Source organism: Calonectris borealis, chromosome Z (assembly GCF_964195595.1).
Source record: "Calonectris borealis chromosome Z, bCalBor7.hap1.2, whole genome shotgun sequence".
Lineage (NCBI taxonomy): Eukaryota > Metazoa > Chordata > Aves > Procellariiformes > Procellariidae > Calonectris > Calonectris borealis.
Window position 1 is genome coordinate 8048386 of NC_134352.1, and position 18162 is coordinate 8066547.

At 37.3% G+C, this 18162-nt stretch overlaps 1 protein-coding gene across 9 annotated transcripts in view; it reads right to left on the minus strand.

Moving 5' to 3' along the window:
* The window catches only part of ZFYVE16 (zinc finger FYVE-type containing 16), a 31267-nt gene that overhangs the window by 3700 nt on the left and 9405 nt on the right, over window positions 1-18162 (minus strand). For 5 of the 9 annotated variants that reach the window (XM_075137013.1, XM_075137014.1, XM_075137015.1 and 2 more), the window contains 12 exons: window positions 13765-13861; window positions 12695-12871; window positions 11700-11851; window positions 9262-9640; window positions 8622-8744; window positions 8377-8532; window positions 7535-7759; window positions 5630-5712; window positions 3531-3635; window positions 2521-2671; window positions 1238-1318; window positions 524-686 (listed from right to left, as the gene is read on the minus strand). In XM_075137013.1, the coding sequence (XP_074993114.1) occupies window positions 524-686; window positions 1238-1318; window positions 2521-2671; window positions 3531-3635; window positions 5630-5712; window positions 7535-7759; window positions 8377-8532; window positions 8622-8744; window positions 9262-9640; window positions 11700-11851; window positions 12695-12871; window positions 13765-13861 (1892 nt within the window). The other 4 variants (XR_012670918.1, XM_075137018.1, XR_012670919.1 and 1 more) reach the window with 4 other exon arrangements.

Sequence of the window (18162 nt, forward strand, 5' to 3'; positions counted from 1 at the left end):
AAGTCAAACCCGTGGATGAGACAAGTTTTGAGTTAGTGATGTATAACTGAAGTTTGAAGCTACATAAACAAGCATTCAAATCACATCCAATAAACATGTCTTACATCTCATTTTGCTTTGTTTAATGCTGGCATTCCGAACAGTGAATGGCCAAGGGCAGTACTATGCACTTCCAAGCCCCCTCTAACAAGGAAGCTTGAAGGGATTAATTGCAACCTCACACAAACTGATTACTGATTTGAGGAGGACTTTCAAAGGAAACTCAGGGTTCACACACTTTTTCTATCAACTTCCCAAACAGAGAAAACGGTATTAAATTTTGGTGAACTACAAGCAAAATTGTTCTGTTAGTGACATCTAGAGGATTGCAGGTAGTTTACCGTTCTATCCCCTTTCAGGTTTTAGTATCAAGTACCTTCTTTCAATAAAAATACCTTAGATTAATTTCAAGAAATTAAAGCTGAATATTTGAAAATTGGGAACAAGAGTTCTCTACGATGTTTTGCTTTGGTAATACATTTACCCTTTGTTTGTTTTTTCTTCATTTTCTACCCAGCAAATATCTACATATTCTTTTATGTCTCCTGTATCCGTTTTGCCACAAGTTATTTTAAAGTCCTTCTTGTCTCTTAACGCCTGACGTAGGCTTTCCATCGTTTCTGGCGTTATTTGTACCATTAGTCCATCTAGAAGAAAACCAGTTAAAATTCCAACTTATCTACAGAAAGAGTAGCACAGCTTTTTAGTAGACTCTCGGCTTAAATTCTAGTGGGACCAACCCTCTCCTACAGCTTGTTAATAAATGCACATCAAATGGACTCCATCCCCCAACTAAGCATTAAATGTTACAAGAAAGAGGAAGTAATGAAAACCTTTCTTGTCAACAGAACTAAGACTAAAATAAGACTATTCTTAGAAGTTTTTTGCATTGATGTGTCAATATATGTATTTCATCAATATGGCAATGAAAATAGTTCCAGATATAGGCAGCCGTAAAGGAAAGACTTGCATTCACTAAAGCAAAAAGTTAAAACTTAGTATGTTTTAGAACAAGTAGGTGAACTAGCATGTATTTTTTCATACAGCATTTGTTTGCAATAAGTTTTCTACAAAGTTAAAATTTGTGGAAAGAAAAAGTTTAGCTTACTGAGGAATAAAGATCTTGCACAAGACTGCTGCTATTTTTTTTTTTTTTAAAGTTCTCTTAAGAAGAAACCACATAGGACAAAATTCTTACCTTCAACTATACTGGATTTAGCTAAAAATCCTGAAGATGTTTTTAAGGCTCCATTGAACACCACAAAACTTGCACCTGTAACTAGAAAGAGTAGGAACAAAGTGAATACCACTTCATATCACTCGAGTTTGTCATTACTAACATTTAACTTGCATTCCTTTTTAAAAAGGCAGACAAAAAAGGTACTACTATACTAAAAGCACTAATAGAAATGCCTTACTGACAGGATGATATGAAACATAACTGTCTAAAGAGAGAGGAATTTTTTCCAGTCAGATCTTGGCAAAAAAGGCCAGCTTTGTTAACCTATTTTGTGACTGCATGCAGTATCCTTTTAAGATATTGGTGGCAAGTCAACATAGGCAAGCCAAAAAGCTCTGTATACAAAGGGGAGACATAGTTGAAGAAACACAGTGGCATGGGTTTGTTGTGTTTTTTTTTGTTTGGGTTGTTTTTTTGTCCTTTAAAACAGACATGCCACTCAACTTTTAAATTTAATTTATTCACAGAAGATATTCCTGAATTTTAGATCATTTTCAGTGGTACTAAAAGCAACTGGAAGAAAAGATGACATAAGTGAATTTCCATGCTACAAACCTTTGCATAAATTTGTTAGTTACACACAGTGCTTCAAACAAAAACACACTAAGTAGCTATGCTTAATGAAGCACAGAACAACATTTCAGGCTGACACCAGAGATGGTAAAAGTACAGCCACATCAGCCTGGAATTCCCCCCCAGCTAATGGGCCTTGTTGAAAAGTGTGACTCATCAGCCCAGAAACACAATGCTGCACAGCTGTATTACTTTCAGAACCTAAAAGGCACCTCTGCACTCTTCTCAGAACAGGTAGTTGTATCAGTTTGCTAGGTGTTGTATAGAGGTACTCACTGTTACTATATTTCCATACACTCAGTTATTGAGACTATTTGTTTATGTATGTAAATATTTCCCCCAATTCACACTAATATTAAATTTAGATTTTGAAATATGTAAAGAATCTGGTTATGTCTGAAAATGTAAGCTATATTAATAACATTCTGGAAACAAAGAGGAAAAAAGTATTTATCTCCATTTAATGTAACATTTGTAAAAAGTGGCTAAGTGTTGATATAAACCAGCAACATTTTATTTTGCATTTAAATTACTTTGCTGCTTGAATGCTGAACTTTTTGTCTAAACAACTTACTGCGAATACATATTTTCCTTGCAGCCTAAAAATGAAGTTATATTTCTGCTCTAGAAATGTGATTTTTCTCCACAAACCAAATTAGACAACTTACCTTTCCTAGGATGTCCAGTAGCACTGATTGCTTGTGTGTGATAGAGGCCATGCTTATTCTGCACACACACTAAGTGAGAATCTGCTTCAGTATTAAAACTTGCTCCAATACTAATTACATGTTCATTAGAAGAATTTACCACCTTCATTACCTGTCAATACAAAATTTGTCACTAAACTGACAAATCTCATTATGCAGTACTCATTTTAAATACAAGACATTAGAAAAAAAACAGCTCTCAAAACAAATCCCAAGAATTATTAACTTAGTCAATTTCGGAGAGTTTGAACAACGCAATTTGCCATGACTAGCTGGAGGAACGCTAAGCATGATCAAAAATTCTACTTCAACAGAGAGGGATAAGTAAGTCTGAGTACCTCTGGACAATGCAGAATATCAGCGTTGTAGGGATTTTGTTGGTCTTAAGGCTAAAATATACTTTAAGCTTCATGCAGTTTACTATTCAGGGTTTTTTTGTTAAAGCTGAAGTAAACAAATTGTAGTAAAAACTACACTGGCAAAAGAGATCTTTTTTTTTTTTAGAAGTTTTAAGCAAAACACCACCATCAGGAAATGTGTAACAGAGAATCCTTGAAGATACATGCTAAAAGATTTTGAAGAAAATGCTGATTTTTCAGCATTTAATAGTTATCCTAAAGCTCAACTTGTCACTCATCATTACACACCTTCCAACATACCCAGGAAGAAGGAAACGTGTGCTCAGATAATTTCATGCCCTCCCCCCTCCCCCCATCACATGCTTACGTCAGTTTAAAGTTCAAAGTGTGTATTGCACAGCAAATAGCAAATTAATCTAGAGAGCTGCTATCAAGTGGAGAACTCACTTGCAGAACTGCCTGGAAACTGATTACAGAATAAAAACGTTATAGCCTCTAAGAACTTTTTTTTTTTTGAGGGCTCACTCATGTTAAAGATGTGACTGGTATCATATGAATAATAAAGACTAAAGCAGTTTGGATCAGAAAGCTTATCAAGATGGTTTTACTCACCTCATTATACTTCCTTAGGGGTATTTTAATACAGCTTCTACCCATTTCCACATGAACAAACAAGTTGTCTATGGTATGCAAAGTATACTGATAATTTCTAAGGTCCTATAACAGACAAAGTTTTTACATTAGCAGACAGTTAAGTATAATTTTCTTACCTTTTATAACAAATATTACCTAGATAAAGTACTTCACATACATCCCTAAGACTTCTAAAGAGTAATGACATTAAGGGTGGCTAAAAACTTACTGATCACTTTCTTCCTACTGTGACCTTATGTGAAGGGTAACCTAACAAATTTATAGTACTGACAAGGTAGCTCTAACTCCTTACCAGTGGGTTATTTAGACTATGGCTACTTTATGCACATTAGGATCTTACAGTGTTTTAGATAACAAAATACTTCAACACCCTCCCTCTCTGAAAGAAAAGCAAAGCATGGAAGCCACCATCTAGATCAGTTTGTTTCCAGGCTCACACCCTGTCCCCTATAGCTCTTAACTTCTTGAGTTATAGTTTGAATACTGCACTGTTTCTTATACCTTTCTCTGACAGAAGTTACGATCCATCATCTCAGCCACTTCTGCAAAACTTCCCTATTCTGTTTTATTCCAACATTACAACAGTAGGTATGAAATGATCTCATTTGCCTTTACTAGCTTAGCTGAAAAAAGGTTAGAAAAGGCTCTTGTGACCAGCTAAGCCAGGTAATGAGCATCTTCCTCAATCAGCATAGCTGTAGCAAGAAGGGTATTTATGAACACATCTCGCTGCATTACAAGTTTCAATTGAACTGGGATTGTTTTAGCGATATTAAGGATATACATCACAGATGCCCTTTGCCTCCATCATTTACCACTACCTCAGTCACTTGTGTGATACTAGATTTTATATGATCTTTACTTGAGGATTTGCACCATAGGTAGTTAAAAATGTAACAACAAGAGAACATTTTGCAGTCATTCTACAATGACTAAAACTCCTGCTGCATCAAAAGACACAGTCCTGCCAAGGAGCACGTATTCCCACTGTCAGCTTCAAGCTGACACTACAAACACAGCTATGAAGGACAATCAGAAGGACAAACTCTAATCCAGCTGAAAATAAACTCCACAGAAGCCCCCTTCATCAGCAGCACAACGTTAAGATTCCTCAAAGTCTGAAGATGCAATTCCACACTGGTAATGGCACTTCACTAATCAGGCAGGGAGCTGGGCTCATGGAATTAAAATATTTAATATTTTTTCTTAATAGAGGAATCTTACGTTGTTTTTCAGAGGGTGCAACTCCTCTGATTGACGACTCATGTAATGACATGGACTTCAACAGTGGCAAAAAGGAAGGAGGGGCCAAAGACTGCAGTTTCGTCTCAGCTGTAGTGGTCTCTAGACTCTTAAGAGAGCATTTAGTGATCACCTAAATATGTGCAATTCTCTCCACAACCTTAGAGCACTTTCCATCATAACATTAAGGATAAGTTCTATCTAAGCATTAGAAGAAGGTGGTTACTTGTCAGGAATACAAGCTTACTGATGTTTAAATCAAATTATTTGGGTAACAGAGGAAAAAACTTCCTCAGGGAATGGCATAAATTCCAGACTTGACTTACTCTGGTGATTTCACCAAAACCTAAAGTTCTTCACATAAGACAGACTGGTTAATCGTGGAAAGGTTAAGTTTGTGTGACAAAGCAATTACTGTTACAGTTAGACCACAGCCTCTGCCTGTCAAGTCTTTTCTTCAGATTCAAAGAATGTCAGATTTAAGACTAGAATTCTTGCACCACACCAGTATTTGGAAGAGAAAAATACAACTGAACGACTACTAGCAGATTAAATGTAAATGTCAACATTTTTCTCATTCATTTAAAGCCATTTCTCACTACCAGAACTAATGCGTAACAATCTAATGTGAAAGCTATAGCTTTCCAAACTCACATACAAATACTCTTTGGCAAGAAAGTTTCAAGTCAGGTATGAAGAACAAAAATATTAGCCCTTTGCCAAAAATAACTCTGCCTTCAAGAATAAGAGTTTTGAGGATATTTTACACAGTCTAAATTACAACAGGAAAGGAAGAGACTAAAACATCTACTTACAACAAGCAGATTCATAATTGTGTGTCCTATCTCTCCAAAGAGTGGCTTCCGGTGCCTGAAACTTACTACAGGACTGGGATATGCTAGGGTGGGGGAAGGAGAAAAAAAAGGTCATGTTTACCTATCAACAACTGTAAGACTTGCTAATCCAAGTATTTATTTTTATTTTCAGCTATAGCCTACGTTTCTTAATCTCAGTATCTGACCAGCCAAAGGAACTAGAGCCCCTGTCTGATTCTCTGTCACAGACTGTGCTTTAGCCCACTGCACAGTTTCCCCACCCACGGTTAAATCCTACTGCAATGTCATCATATGGAGTCACTCTCCTAGTGGCAGTAATTTTGTGGCAGAGACTTGTTGCTGCTTTCATATGCTTTGTCAGCTATGTTTCCTGCAATAGGTTATCTGGACGGAAACATCCTGGGCTCAGTCTTTGGGTCACCAGCTGCGGAAGGGGTTGGAAGGCTTCGTAGTTGCTTGAATAAGAATACCACACAGGTTAACATCTGCTTCTATGTTAATGCTATAATACAAAGCAAAGCACCACATAGTATTGATAAGCAACAATAAAGTGAGTGAGGATGTTCATACAAAGTAACATGCTTTGAAGACCCAAGGCTGCAATGGGAAATACACGCAGATGGAAATTACGGAAGGCAATGAGATGCAGGAAACCACAGAATGAAGCCATTTGAAAACAAAAGTCAGGACTGTGAGGTCAAAGATACAAAATTGGTTAAAAAAAAACCCAATCAAAAACCGATCAAAAAACCAAAAAACCCACAACCAAAACCAAGAAGTAGTTCGGTAAGGGAAAGAAGAATGACAAAGAAGCTACCACCCTTGTCGACACACAGACAGAAGCCTGGCCAGTCGAAATCCACTATTGACTCAAGAAATCCAGAAACAAGCAAATGATACATATTTATAGACTTGCAGCTTCTAGAATGGTAAGCTTATTTATCAAAAACACATTCAGGTCAGGAAAGTTGTGTATGATACATTTTTGAAATCCATTCCGCTTAAGCAACAGCTGCATGCTGCACCTTAACTGAACTCCTGCTCTCTAAATCATAAGCAGCAGTGCAACAGGAAACAAAACAGCACCTATATTGCCAAATTAAATGTCTGCGTTATTCAAGCAAGTACACAAGGAACTCTAGAAAGCATTTGGGACAGTATCTACTTTCAGGTCTTGCTCAAGCTAGCTTTATCTGTTCTTCAAGGCAATGAGAATCTGCGTAAACACTTTCCTTTGGTGAGCCTGGAGCAGAGTCAATGAAATCTTGTTGGGAGAGCAGCAAGTGCTCACATCAGCCTGCAACAGACTGTGGAAGGTAATTCCCACTCAGAGGCTGTGTCACTGCACAACCTCTGATGGTGCACATTTACATGCTATCCATCCACCTCATTTTGAAAGAATGCCTCCTGCATTTTCACAGGCCTAGAGATTTCAAATGTGTTAATTAGTAAGTTATCCTTATAAGTAATGAATACCTTTATGCATTTTATGAAGCAGTAATATTTTGCCAATATACTCAATTTCAGCAATTTAATTCAAAAAACCAATTTGTCAGAGTTGTAAATTGGGCTTGTGAACGTCCCTTTAAACCTTTCTCCTATGACAACAAAAGTCAGACATTTTGATATTTTACTACTGTCAGTTTTGGTTTCTTAGCTTTCTCATCAGCTAAAAAGAGAAAAAGCAAAATAATCAAAGGAGTCTAGCAGGACAATGTAAATTCCGAAGTGTCTCAGGTGGCTTCCCATGTATGAAACACCAGTCTTACACAAGTGTAACATAAAATACCGCAAAGATTATTTTAAATATTTTGCTGTCTAAAAAACTTGTCTTTTCCAAAGGAATTTTACATTTATACAACTATTTAAAGTGTTAAAACTTACCCCCATATTCTGCTCCCAATCTCAACATTAAACGGATTGGAAAAACTTTGGCCCAGGGTATTTCCAGCTTATGGATGAGAACGCCACAAAGAAAAGGGTTATCTGGTAGTATTTGATCATCAAATTTCTGAAAAGTTGGTGAAACAAACAGGAATCCTCCATGCTCTTTGTTACTGAGAAAGTTTTCAGTAAAAGTAATGTTTTCCATGTTTCTTATGAACCTTCCTGTAGAAAGAGGGACAGAGAGTTTTTGCAGATCTGGAGAAGTAATACATTAGTGTCAAGAAAACTATTCTAACCAGTGGTCTCCTACAGACTTGCAAGCCGTATGGTATATCTCAGATATTCCTGAAAGTCTGACAGACATCTACACCAATAAACTAAGTGCTCTATATCTACTAACTAAATGAACTTAAATATGAAACCAGGTTTTTCCAAACAAATGTCAAAAACCCTGAAGCGTACAATGTTCTGGCATACACCAGTTGATGAACCTGAATTAACAGAGCTCAAATATTTACATACATAAGAGTATTGTACTGCTACAAATGAAGTTCCAGATGTCCTGAACCATAGACTCAAGGACTTATACCCAGAATCTCCAAGACAATATGACTAAATAACCTGCAAAGGTATCTAACACAAAAAACTGCAAACAGGATGTTTACAGAAGTACATGAAACGAAGAAACTTAAATTCTTTTCTTCCTGTTTATTTAGAACCCAAGGCTAACACTGCAAGGTTTTTCAACAGAATCATTAGATACTTACAAATACTTCAAGAAAAATTACATACTGACTTCCAGTTTTAAAGATCAGCAAGAAGATATTAAAATAACATACCTTTCATTGCATCCTTATAGACGTCAATAAATAATTTGAGTATTTCACTAGGAAAAATCTCTTCATCTGGCAAACATTGCAACAGAATGACAATTTCCGCCTGACCCAAACCATGTAGTCCGTTTGTTGAGAAGTACCAGCATTTTTCTGAAGAATCTTGCATTAAAAAGATAGATCAGTAATGCTGTTTTACAGCCAGAAAAAGAAAGCTGGATTTAATGGAAAAGAAAATGTGCACTACTTACAAGTTATTAGTTTGACATTCACAAGCAAGTTTGCATTCAGGATAAAAGTTAATGGATTAGGACCTCCTTCTACAAGAAGCAAGGTGACCTGTTGGTGAGACGGATGTTCTTCCACTAGAGGATCTAAATAAATTAACACCCGATTTAGTTCAACATGTCAGCCAAAACAAGAATTACAGATCATAGCATATGAAAGACTGTCCCATCTTCCTATTTTAAAAGGGTGGTAATTATTCTCAAACTTAGAATAGCTACAGATCAACCAATGAATAGGTTACCCTAAGATTCAAAGAACATATAAAAACAAAGCGGTAACTTGTAACAGAAGTGCAAACTAGGGCTATCGTTCACTTGGTAATTACTGACTAATCGTGTCTGCTGTCTCCTCATCCATATACTGGTACTGTTAAGTTACCATCAATAAGCACAGTCACTCCTACAATGCATTTAAGTGATGAAGTATTCTTTTCATAACATATTGATCTTGTTAATAATGCATGTTCAATTACCCAACAATCCAATGTGCAGCAAATAAATGAGAGATTAGAACTGTATTAAAATACAAATTATATACACACAAGTTCACATTTAGAAATCCTGCATCAGGTGATTAAATATGAACAATTTTCTCAAATTTTACCTTTTCCTTTTTCACCCACTGCAAGCAAAAGTGGTGGCAGTTTATCACCATCAGGAACAAGGCTGATCTCTTTACGAACACAGTTTTCAACACCACATAGTGCTCTGTAACTTGAAGGACTAATAGGCATATCAGTTGTAGTCTGATCAACTGAACTGGAACCAGTCTTCTCAGCTTCTGCAGTAGGAGAACACTCTTCAGTTTCTAGAGTTACAGATTTATAACTATGTACCACCTCACTCTGGCCTGGAACAGCCTGCTGTGCATCATCTGAAGAAACAGAAGGGCATAATTCCTCCATTCTTGTAACAGTATCAATTTCTTCCTTAGGTTTTGAATTTACATCCGTTAATATGTCATCTTCCTCCGGGTTTGCAGCCTATGAAAAACAAAAAAAAAGGTATCTAACACTCTTGTCTTACAACAAGCTAAACTTTCATTACTAGCATTCTAGAAGCAAAAAGAGAAAGAAATTTATCACAAATACTAACAATGCATTTCCTGTAAACAAGAAGAAAGCCACCAAATCCCTCCTGGATCTTCCTTTTTTTTTTTCCATCTTAAGGAGTCACATTAGGTGAAGATGCATCATTAATTTATTTGTTCGGTAACACAAAATTCATATCAGAGCGCTGCAGATTAGTCATTTTAGCATACAACAATCAGATGAAACACAATCAACAATAAACCAAGTATCCCTCCAGGAATCTGTTTAGTATTACTGTTTCCCCACTCATAGTTACTGAACATTGTCATCATTGTTATCTTCCATCATTGGGATCAACAGTTCAGTACTGCAAGTGTATTTCTATTTCTACACTAATAGTTGAGTCTAGCATTTTACAGTCTGATTCATCCCTAGTCTGGAAGTCAAACCTATGCTGTTCCCCTGGTGAAATCGATATGACAAGCTATGAGCACAGGCACATTAGGATATGAGCTGTAATTAAAGGGGGGGAGGGGGGGGCGAAAATCAAGAGGTGCGCTACCATCTTTCAAGTATGTTAGACTTGCATCCTATCTCAATAGGGAAGACTTTGCATTGCACAAGAAAAAAACCTAACAACTCCATGCTTGTCCTGTAATAGTTCTCCTGGTATGCTGACAGCTTCCAGCAAATTCTCTGTTTAGAGAATACACGTGTCAGAACAATAAAAAAAAGACAACAACCACAAAAATAATAGACCACAAACCCACAGACAAAAAGATGACTAAACTGGCCTCTAATCAACTTCTTCCCCACGCATTTGCTTGCTGGTGTTTCATACCACTTTATACTTTTGACCTTCATAGCATCCTGTGGCAGCATGTTCAGGATTATGTGTTACCTAGTGAAGTACATCCTTTGCTTTAGAGCTGCAGTATGGTGGTTTTGTTTGAGCTTCTGAAGCTGCATACAAGAACCATCAACTAATTGTCTCCTACTCACTTTGTCCATGCTGCTTTTAATTTTAGACATTGCTCATCTTTTGCAAGTGAAAATACCCTACTCTTTCCCCAGAATGGAATACAGGCTATACCTTTTGATTACGGCAACTTATTGGAGTCCTTCCTTGTTCAAATGAAGTCACATTTACTATTATCCATTTTTCATGAATTAAGGCTGATTTATATGCTATACACCTGGTAATTGTTCAGATCCTCCCTATACAAATAATAATAATGTGGTCTGGTCGTTAGCTTTACTGATTTGTTTTAAAAACTCTTGGACACTGTCAGAATCACAGAATTTATATAATCACTTGACAGAGCGTTTCAGAGCTACAGGTTATTTTAAAAAGGCTCCAGCTGAGGAATCTCTCCAAATCTTTCCACAGCAAACTTACACCACTTCTTTGGACTTTTCTTGTCAAGTGCAACTAGTTCAACACCATGAATATGATCTGTTGTAAAAAAGCCAATCCCCTTCTCAGTTCAATATTAGTTCATAGTAGAAGCAATATGTAGATTTTGCTGCACCCTATAATGTAGTGTTCTAGGGCATTAAGCAACTTCTGGTTAGTCTAATCCAACAGGTAAACAATAGCAAGCCACTGGGAAAAAAACCCACTAACTTCTACTATAAGCATGTTGTTAACGACAGGTTTCAGAACTATGGCTGAAATTACCTTCATAAAAAATAATTAATCAAAGGCTGTGTAGAAAAAAAAACTTCCTTTGGAAAACTTTCTGCCATACCATTTTTAAAGTCCACATACACCCCAAAACAAACATGGTTTCCTTTGGAGTATGGTCTACAGAATATTTCAATCCAAGGATTTCACAGCCACCCCACCCCACCTCCCCACCCTCCAAAAAAAAAAAATCAAATACTGGCTCAGATTCCAAAAGCTGTGAAGCAAAAGTCGTATTATGGTATGTAAGGGGCCCCCATCAATAGCAAGCAAAGGTATTTCAAGAGGCAATTCATACACCTACACACACTTCTTAATTCATACCATATGCATCTCTGGCAAGTCAGGGTTTACTGGACTTAAGTCGTGTGACGACCTCTTTGCTCCAGATGAAAGTTTTGTTGTATCTGCCACTTCGCCATTTGGCAAAATACCATCTGCAAACCAAACTCTCCTCTGTTCTTTGGGGCACAGCCCTAGGACAGGTTAAGAAAACAACACTGACTTCATATTATTGTACTGTTCTAATAGCTGAAAGGGATAAAAATTAAGCCCCTTCTTCCCCCAAATATATAGAGAATCTGTTTACTGGAACCAAGCACAGGTAGACAGTTTGACATTAGCTAGTCTCCAGTTAGGCAAATACATGCAAAAAAAACCTCACACTTGCAGAGGAAGCTGCCATGCTATAGTTAAATCTGTCAATTCCTGTATAAGGAAGGCTACTTCCTCAATCATCCCTCTGTAGCGAGACAAGAATGAAGTGCATATCACAACTAAAAGATGAAATACACTCTAAAAAGTTAGCTTATCTTAAACTTTGTTTAAAAATTTATTTTATTGAAGAAGGTCAGATGTTTAATAGAAGTCGAACAAAGACACTACTTAGCCACTTATCATTCGTATTTACACAGAGAATGAACCCCTACTGCTCCCTAGCAACTTTTTCCTAAACAAGTACTTTTTGTTCTTACAGTGAGACTGGCAGTCACAACATAAGCCAGAGATCTCCTAAGCTATATAAAAATGAAGATAGTAATATCTACATACACAAAAAAATTACAATATAAACAGAGAAGACAATGAAAAAAAGGAACATCCACATTTCATAAATGAAGACTTAAGACAGACTTGGTCAAGTTCATACATGGATGGCATCAACACTGGGAACTAAAGCAACCTTCCAGTGTCTCAGTTCACAGAGTTTCCACTTCCCACAAAAAATACCACTATACCAAGAATGTACCCGTGATGTGATAAACAACTCTTTCCAAAGAGATCCTGAAAGTGTTAGATATATTATACTATAGTCAGCATACCTTCAATACCAGGTTGTTTAAGTACTGAGATAGGTAACAATGCAGAAGGTGAAGGAGAGCTAGCACTACCAGGTATCTGGGCTTCCTCCAAAGGTGGAACAGCAGAAGAATACTCAGAGGAGATACTGGAATTGGGGACAGGACCAGTTGGACTCATCATCCTTTCAAATGCCTGTGCTAAAAAAATGTGGTTAGTTTTTAAGATCTCACAATTGATTAAATTTCATTTGCAGTGCAGTATTATCGGTGGGGTTTTTTGCAAGAGCAGTGCACAATTTGTGAGCTAGTTATGAAAAATGAACACTCAAGCTATTGTACAGAAGAAAATTTAGATTTCTTTATTCTCTACCTGCACATTTGCCTGATTTGTTCCCAACATAAAAACAGACCTCCTTGTACATCTTGCTACTGTTGCAGTGACTACACTGAACCATATGATCCCTGTACCTTGGTGCAAATACATATATCACACTTATCAAGTCAAATTCCATTCAGGTGGCATATTAAAAATCTGGTGTGTTTTCAATTTGTTATTTAAATATTAATAATCAGGACCTCAATTTTTTCTCCTGATGTTTCCATAAGCATCCATGCTTAGCCTTCAGTTAAGAAAAGGTTATCTTATGATTCAATTACTGTAGTACTGTTAAGTGACTTGTGAAAATATCAGGACAGAAAGCTACATAAAATGGGCAAATAACATGTAAGAACAAGCAATGGTATGGCCTTTAAACACATAGAAGGCTACTGTGGAGGAAGGATCACTTTTGCTAGACTCCCGCCATAGATGACCCAATAGCATAACTTTGTATTTAGTCCTACAGAGCTCAAACCTACCTTTTTTTTTTTTAAATAAAAAATAACCAGCTTGCTACTCAAAGTTTAAGATAAAAACTGAAATCCAACTGAGAAGTACAATTACTCTCTTCCTCCCTCCATCTCAGAAATAGGAAAACATACACCAGTTAAAGTAGTGAAGCTTCCCAAAAAGACCAAAGATTACAGAGATACTAGCTGTACCTGTTCTTCTTTAATGATTACTGCAATTACTCAAAAAAAAACCTTTTTACCTTTATTAATATCATCATAACAGCCAGTACAGACTCTTGCTTCCTTCTCCATGTATTGTAGTTTGCATTTTCGTTTGCAACAGCCACCACAAAAAACCTGAACCAGAAAAAGATTAAATTAAGTATTATAGACAAAATCCCAGTATTTCCTGAATTAAGTTCCTATTATTTACTCCTTTTACTAAAACAGATTGCATTATATAAAGCATGCATACGCATTTTTGGAAGTAGGGAAGGAGAAAAGGAGCTTTAGCATATGTATCTTACAATACATTTCTGTTTGGGGAGAAGGGAAAGTACTAGACTAAAAAGGCTTTTATTAAAAAGACTTTTACTGCATCCAGCTCTGGGGTCCCCAGCACAAGACAGACATGGACCTGTCGGAGCGAGTCCAGAGAAGGGCCATGAAAAGGTCAGCGGGCTGAAGTACCTCTCCTATGAAGAAAGGCTGAGAGAGTTGGGGTTTTTCAGCCTGGAGAAGAGAAGGCTCCAGGCAGGCATTATTGTGGCTTTTCAATATATAAAGGGGGCTTAAAAGACAGATGGAGAGAGAATTTCTACTAAGGCCTGTAGCGACAGGGCAAGAGACAATGGTTTTAAACTGAAAGAGGGTAGATTTTGATTGGATATAAAGAAGATATATTTTACAACAAGGGTGGTGAAACACTGGAACAGGTTACCCAGAGAGGTTGTGGATGCCCCATCGTTGGAAGTGTTCAAGGCCAGGTTGGACAAGGCTCTGAGCAACCTGATCTAGTGAGAGATGTCCCTGCCCACAGCAGGAAGGTTAGACTAGCTCATTTTTAAAGGTCCCTTCCAACCCAAACCATTCAATGATGCTATGATTAGGAATCTCAAAAACTCCACAATTTGGGCCAAATTACAAAGTCTGCTTTTGATCAGGGGTCTTCCTATCCTGTTCCCCAGAACTGTACCACAACCTATCCACACCATAAGCTTTCGAAATTTCTCAGGTATTTCTGTTGGACCAAAGCAATCCTTAGATGTCTACAAACCAACCTTCCACACATGGCCAGGAATGCCCACGTTACACACCTAAGCACTCAGCTCTCGCCAATACTCTCTCAGATTCAGCTATGAAATAGAGCAGCACCTAAAATTTCTTGCTGTGAGCAGCTTAATCACATAAGGCCAGGTGCCCACAAATTAGCTAAAATTGGATCTTTTACTTTTTTTTTTAAGATCATAGCTGAAAGCAGCTGGTATACAATTGCACAGCGATTAGAAAACTCTTCCAAGAAATACACTTGTTTGATTCTAAACCCTCTGCAGCGTAATATTTAAGCCTGTATCTTTATCTCTCATGAAGAAACCTTCAGAAAAAGGTACACAATACATACCCAACAAAGAGCAGCAACAAGGAGGTCACAAGTGATCTTATACTAAAATTATATTATATTAAAATCTGGAGTGATTAAAAGAATTCCACCTATTCCCAAATTCACTCCTACTTCTGTTAATCCCGTAACTATCTTACATTAAACAACAGTGATAGGAACAAGGACTGAACCCCAGAATTGGGTCAGATTTGCTTTACTGCTTTAGTACTATATCTGAAGATTAACTGTTGCAATCTCCCATTTAAGATTAATGGTAATGGTTAAAATGATATAGTTTCATACCAGCAAAGAGCCATTCCTTATACACTGATCTTGCAGCACTGTGTGCTGCACCAAGTCTCTCTATAACAAGCATTATCAGTTTGTCATGAAATTCCAAGCTGCCTCTTCTGCCTCACGGACAACGAAGCTAGAGCTCGCTGCTTCCCAAGCTACTTACTAATGCCGGCTCAGGAACTATGTTGGCTAAGTAGGCTCCCCACCTCTGTCAGAAAGAATAAGCATAATTGCCTTCATGTTACTAGCTCCCTTTAGCAAAGTATTTTAAAAGCTGGCTGAAGACTGCTTTGAAAGAACAGAATATGGTCTTCTATTCCAACAGGTTATGTATCCTGTCTATTTTTAAGCAGAGACGGGGAAAAAAGTGTGTCTCTTTAGCCTGGATCACACCTACACAACCCCATTCAAAGAACTGTGTCTCTAGTAAAGCTGTCTTCTGCAAGAGTTCCCATGAACATCTGGTACTTTTCTCACTTTTCCCTTACGTTCTTTCAAGGGTGATTTGCAAGTTTTCAGAAAGTCCCACCATTTTTAGCTACATGCAGATTCTAGAGTCAGTATTAGCCTTTACAAAACGTATCTTTTGAAACCTTGGTCTGACAGAAGCCTTCTATTGCTGACCAGTAGGTGAAAAGAACACTAGAAGTCTTCTGCTACTCCTAATTATCACCAGGGAAAAAAGTTATTAAGGGGAAAAAACACCAAACAGTAGTGACAGAGAAAAAAATTAAGTTATTACAAGTGAACTCCTTTAAGTAGGAAAAGTCACTCTAAAAACAGCAATATGAGCTCAAAAATTAAAGTATTCCAGTTGCTTCTGCGTTAGTGTCACAGGTAATTTACCTCAACTGAAAATGCACACACTCAGTAAAGATGTTAAGAATGTAACTGGTGAAGATTAATTGCTAATCAGTTACAATCCACCTCAGGGCTTCAAATGCTAAGTACAATCCTTTGCAACTGGTATTCTCTTACACTTGGTGCCACTGGGACCCACAACAGAGGACGCAGCTTAATCCAAACGCACAGGAGACAAAAGGTGAAGCCAAACGAAGGGACTGGTAATGTAACAGGGGAAAGGAGATTAAGATAAAGCTGCTGACCAAAGAAATTGATTCTATTTCAGCTAGGAAGAGCTGAACACCTAAATAAAGAAACCGTGAAGTTGTTTGGCCTCACAAGTGCTGCAGATCAGAAAGAAAGCAGGGACTACCAACCTCACACTTCCCTCCAGCACAGAAGCCAGAATTCACAAGTGCTGCCATTTTCATTGATTAAAAAAGCTATAGGACCACATGAAAACTACACAGTTGTCTTCCAGACTAGTCCACAGAGGACAACTGTGAACTCCTACCAGTTTCTCTTTATATCCAAGAGATTGAAAACACAACCCACAACATGTCTGCAAGGAATGTTTTTGGTTTTTTGTTGTGTTTTTTTTTTCCTTAAAGGCAAAAAGTTACTATTAAAAAGACAAAAGTCTTTTTAAGCTGTTGCACATTCAGAAAAGCTATGACAGTTACAAATGCGTAGTACTCCAGTAGCTGTAAAGTTTAGATAATCTATACTGCCTTCACTCATTTTCCCAATAAACATGCATCATGATGCTCCCTCCAATTACACAGTTCTTCTGCCAAAAACCCCTCTGTTAACACACAAGATTAACAACACTAACAGCTCATGGTTGTAAACGGGATTGTGTAGTGAATGGTGCTTTTATCCCCATCTCTATACAAGGTGCAAGAAATTTCACAGTGAATGTGAACAGGAACTTGAAGTCAGTCAGTCAGTCTTATGACTAAAACGAAACCCACTCTAAAGAACTGTGTTTTAAACTGTTACAAAACTTCAACAGGATATTCTGCCAAGTGATTAAGTTCAACAACTTCTAGGTTGTCATAATGAGTTCTTAATTTTCTTGGCACCCAAATTCAGACCTACATTTTAGTTCATGCTTACTGCATTGAAGTAAATGGGTACTATGCTTTGAATACACAGTGCTAGAAAAAGCATCCTGGGAAAAAATTACCAAGCCCCTCCAGATGCCTCTCAACACTGAGGATAAAAAAAGTTAGTAAGTACTGACATTAGTCTTTGCTATATCTCTTCATCCATAAAGCTTACAGAGGAACGCTGAAAAATGAGTTCATTAGTATTGTTAGTATTTTCATGCACTAGTAAAAGTGTAAGACACTAGCTCACAAGGGAATTCTGGATTAAGAATAAGCTTTATTTACTCACTGCAGAAGACCACAGGCTGAAAAAAGTTCTACAGATTACTTCCTCAGTTGGTGAGTACCATTTACCCCACAAAAGTAGCATATTTTTCCCCTGAGGTGACTCCCCTGGAAAATTATGCATCTAAACACACAGGAGGACAGATGTAGGCTATAAATCCTTTGCATTGGTATTGCTGTTACAGCTCCCGAAAGAATGCAATTCTTCCAGATTCATGGACAGTGTTTTACAGCTAGTAGAACCACTTATGTGAATTCCAATCATCATCCTCACCTCAACTTTTTTAGGCTTAAATACTTAAGCTTAACCTAAAAGCTGAGTAAAAAGCTGATTCACTATGACTACTACGAAGTAGTCCACTGTCTCATCTTCCTTATTCTATGTAGAACACAATAATCTAGCTAGTAATGGAAGATAAAATAAGAACGTTCTCCGTACTTCCCTTTAATTATTTTTACAAAAAAAGTCATGTGTTTCTTAATATCAGTTTTTTCCAACAGTCTTTAAGTTTCTATGAAGG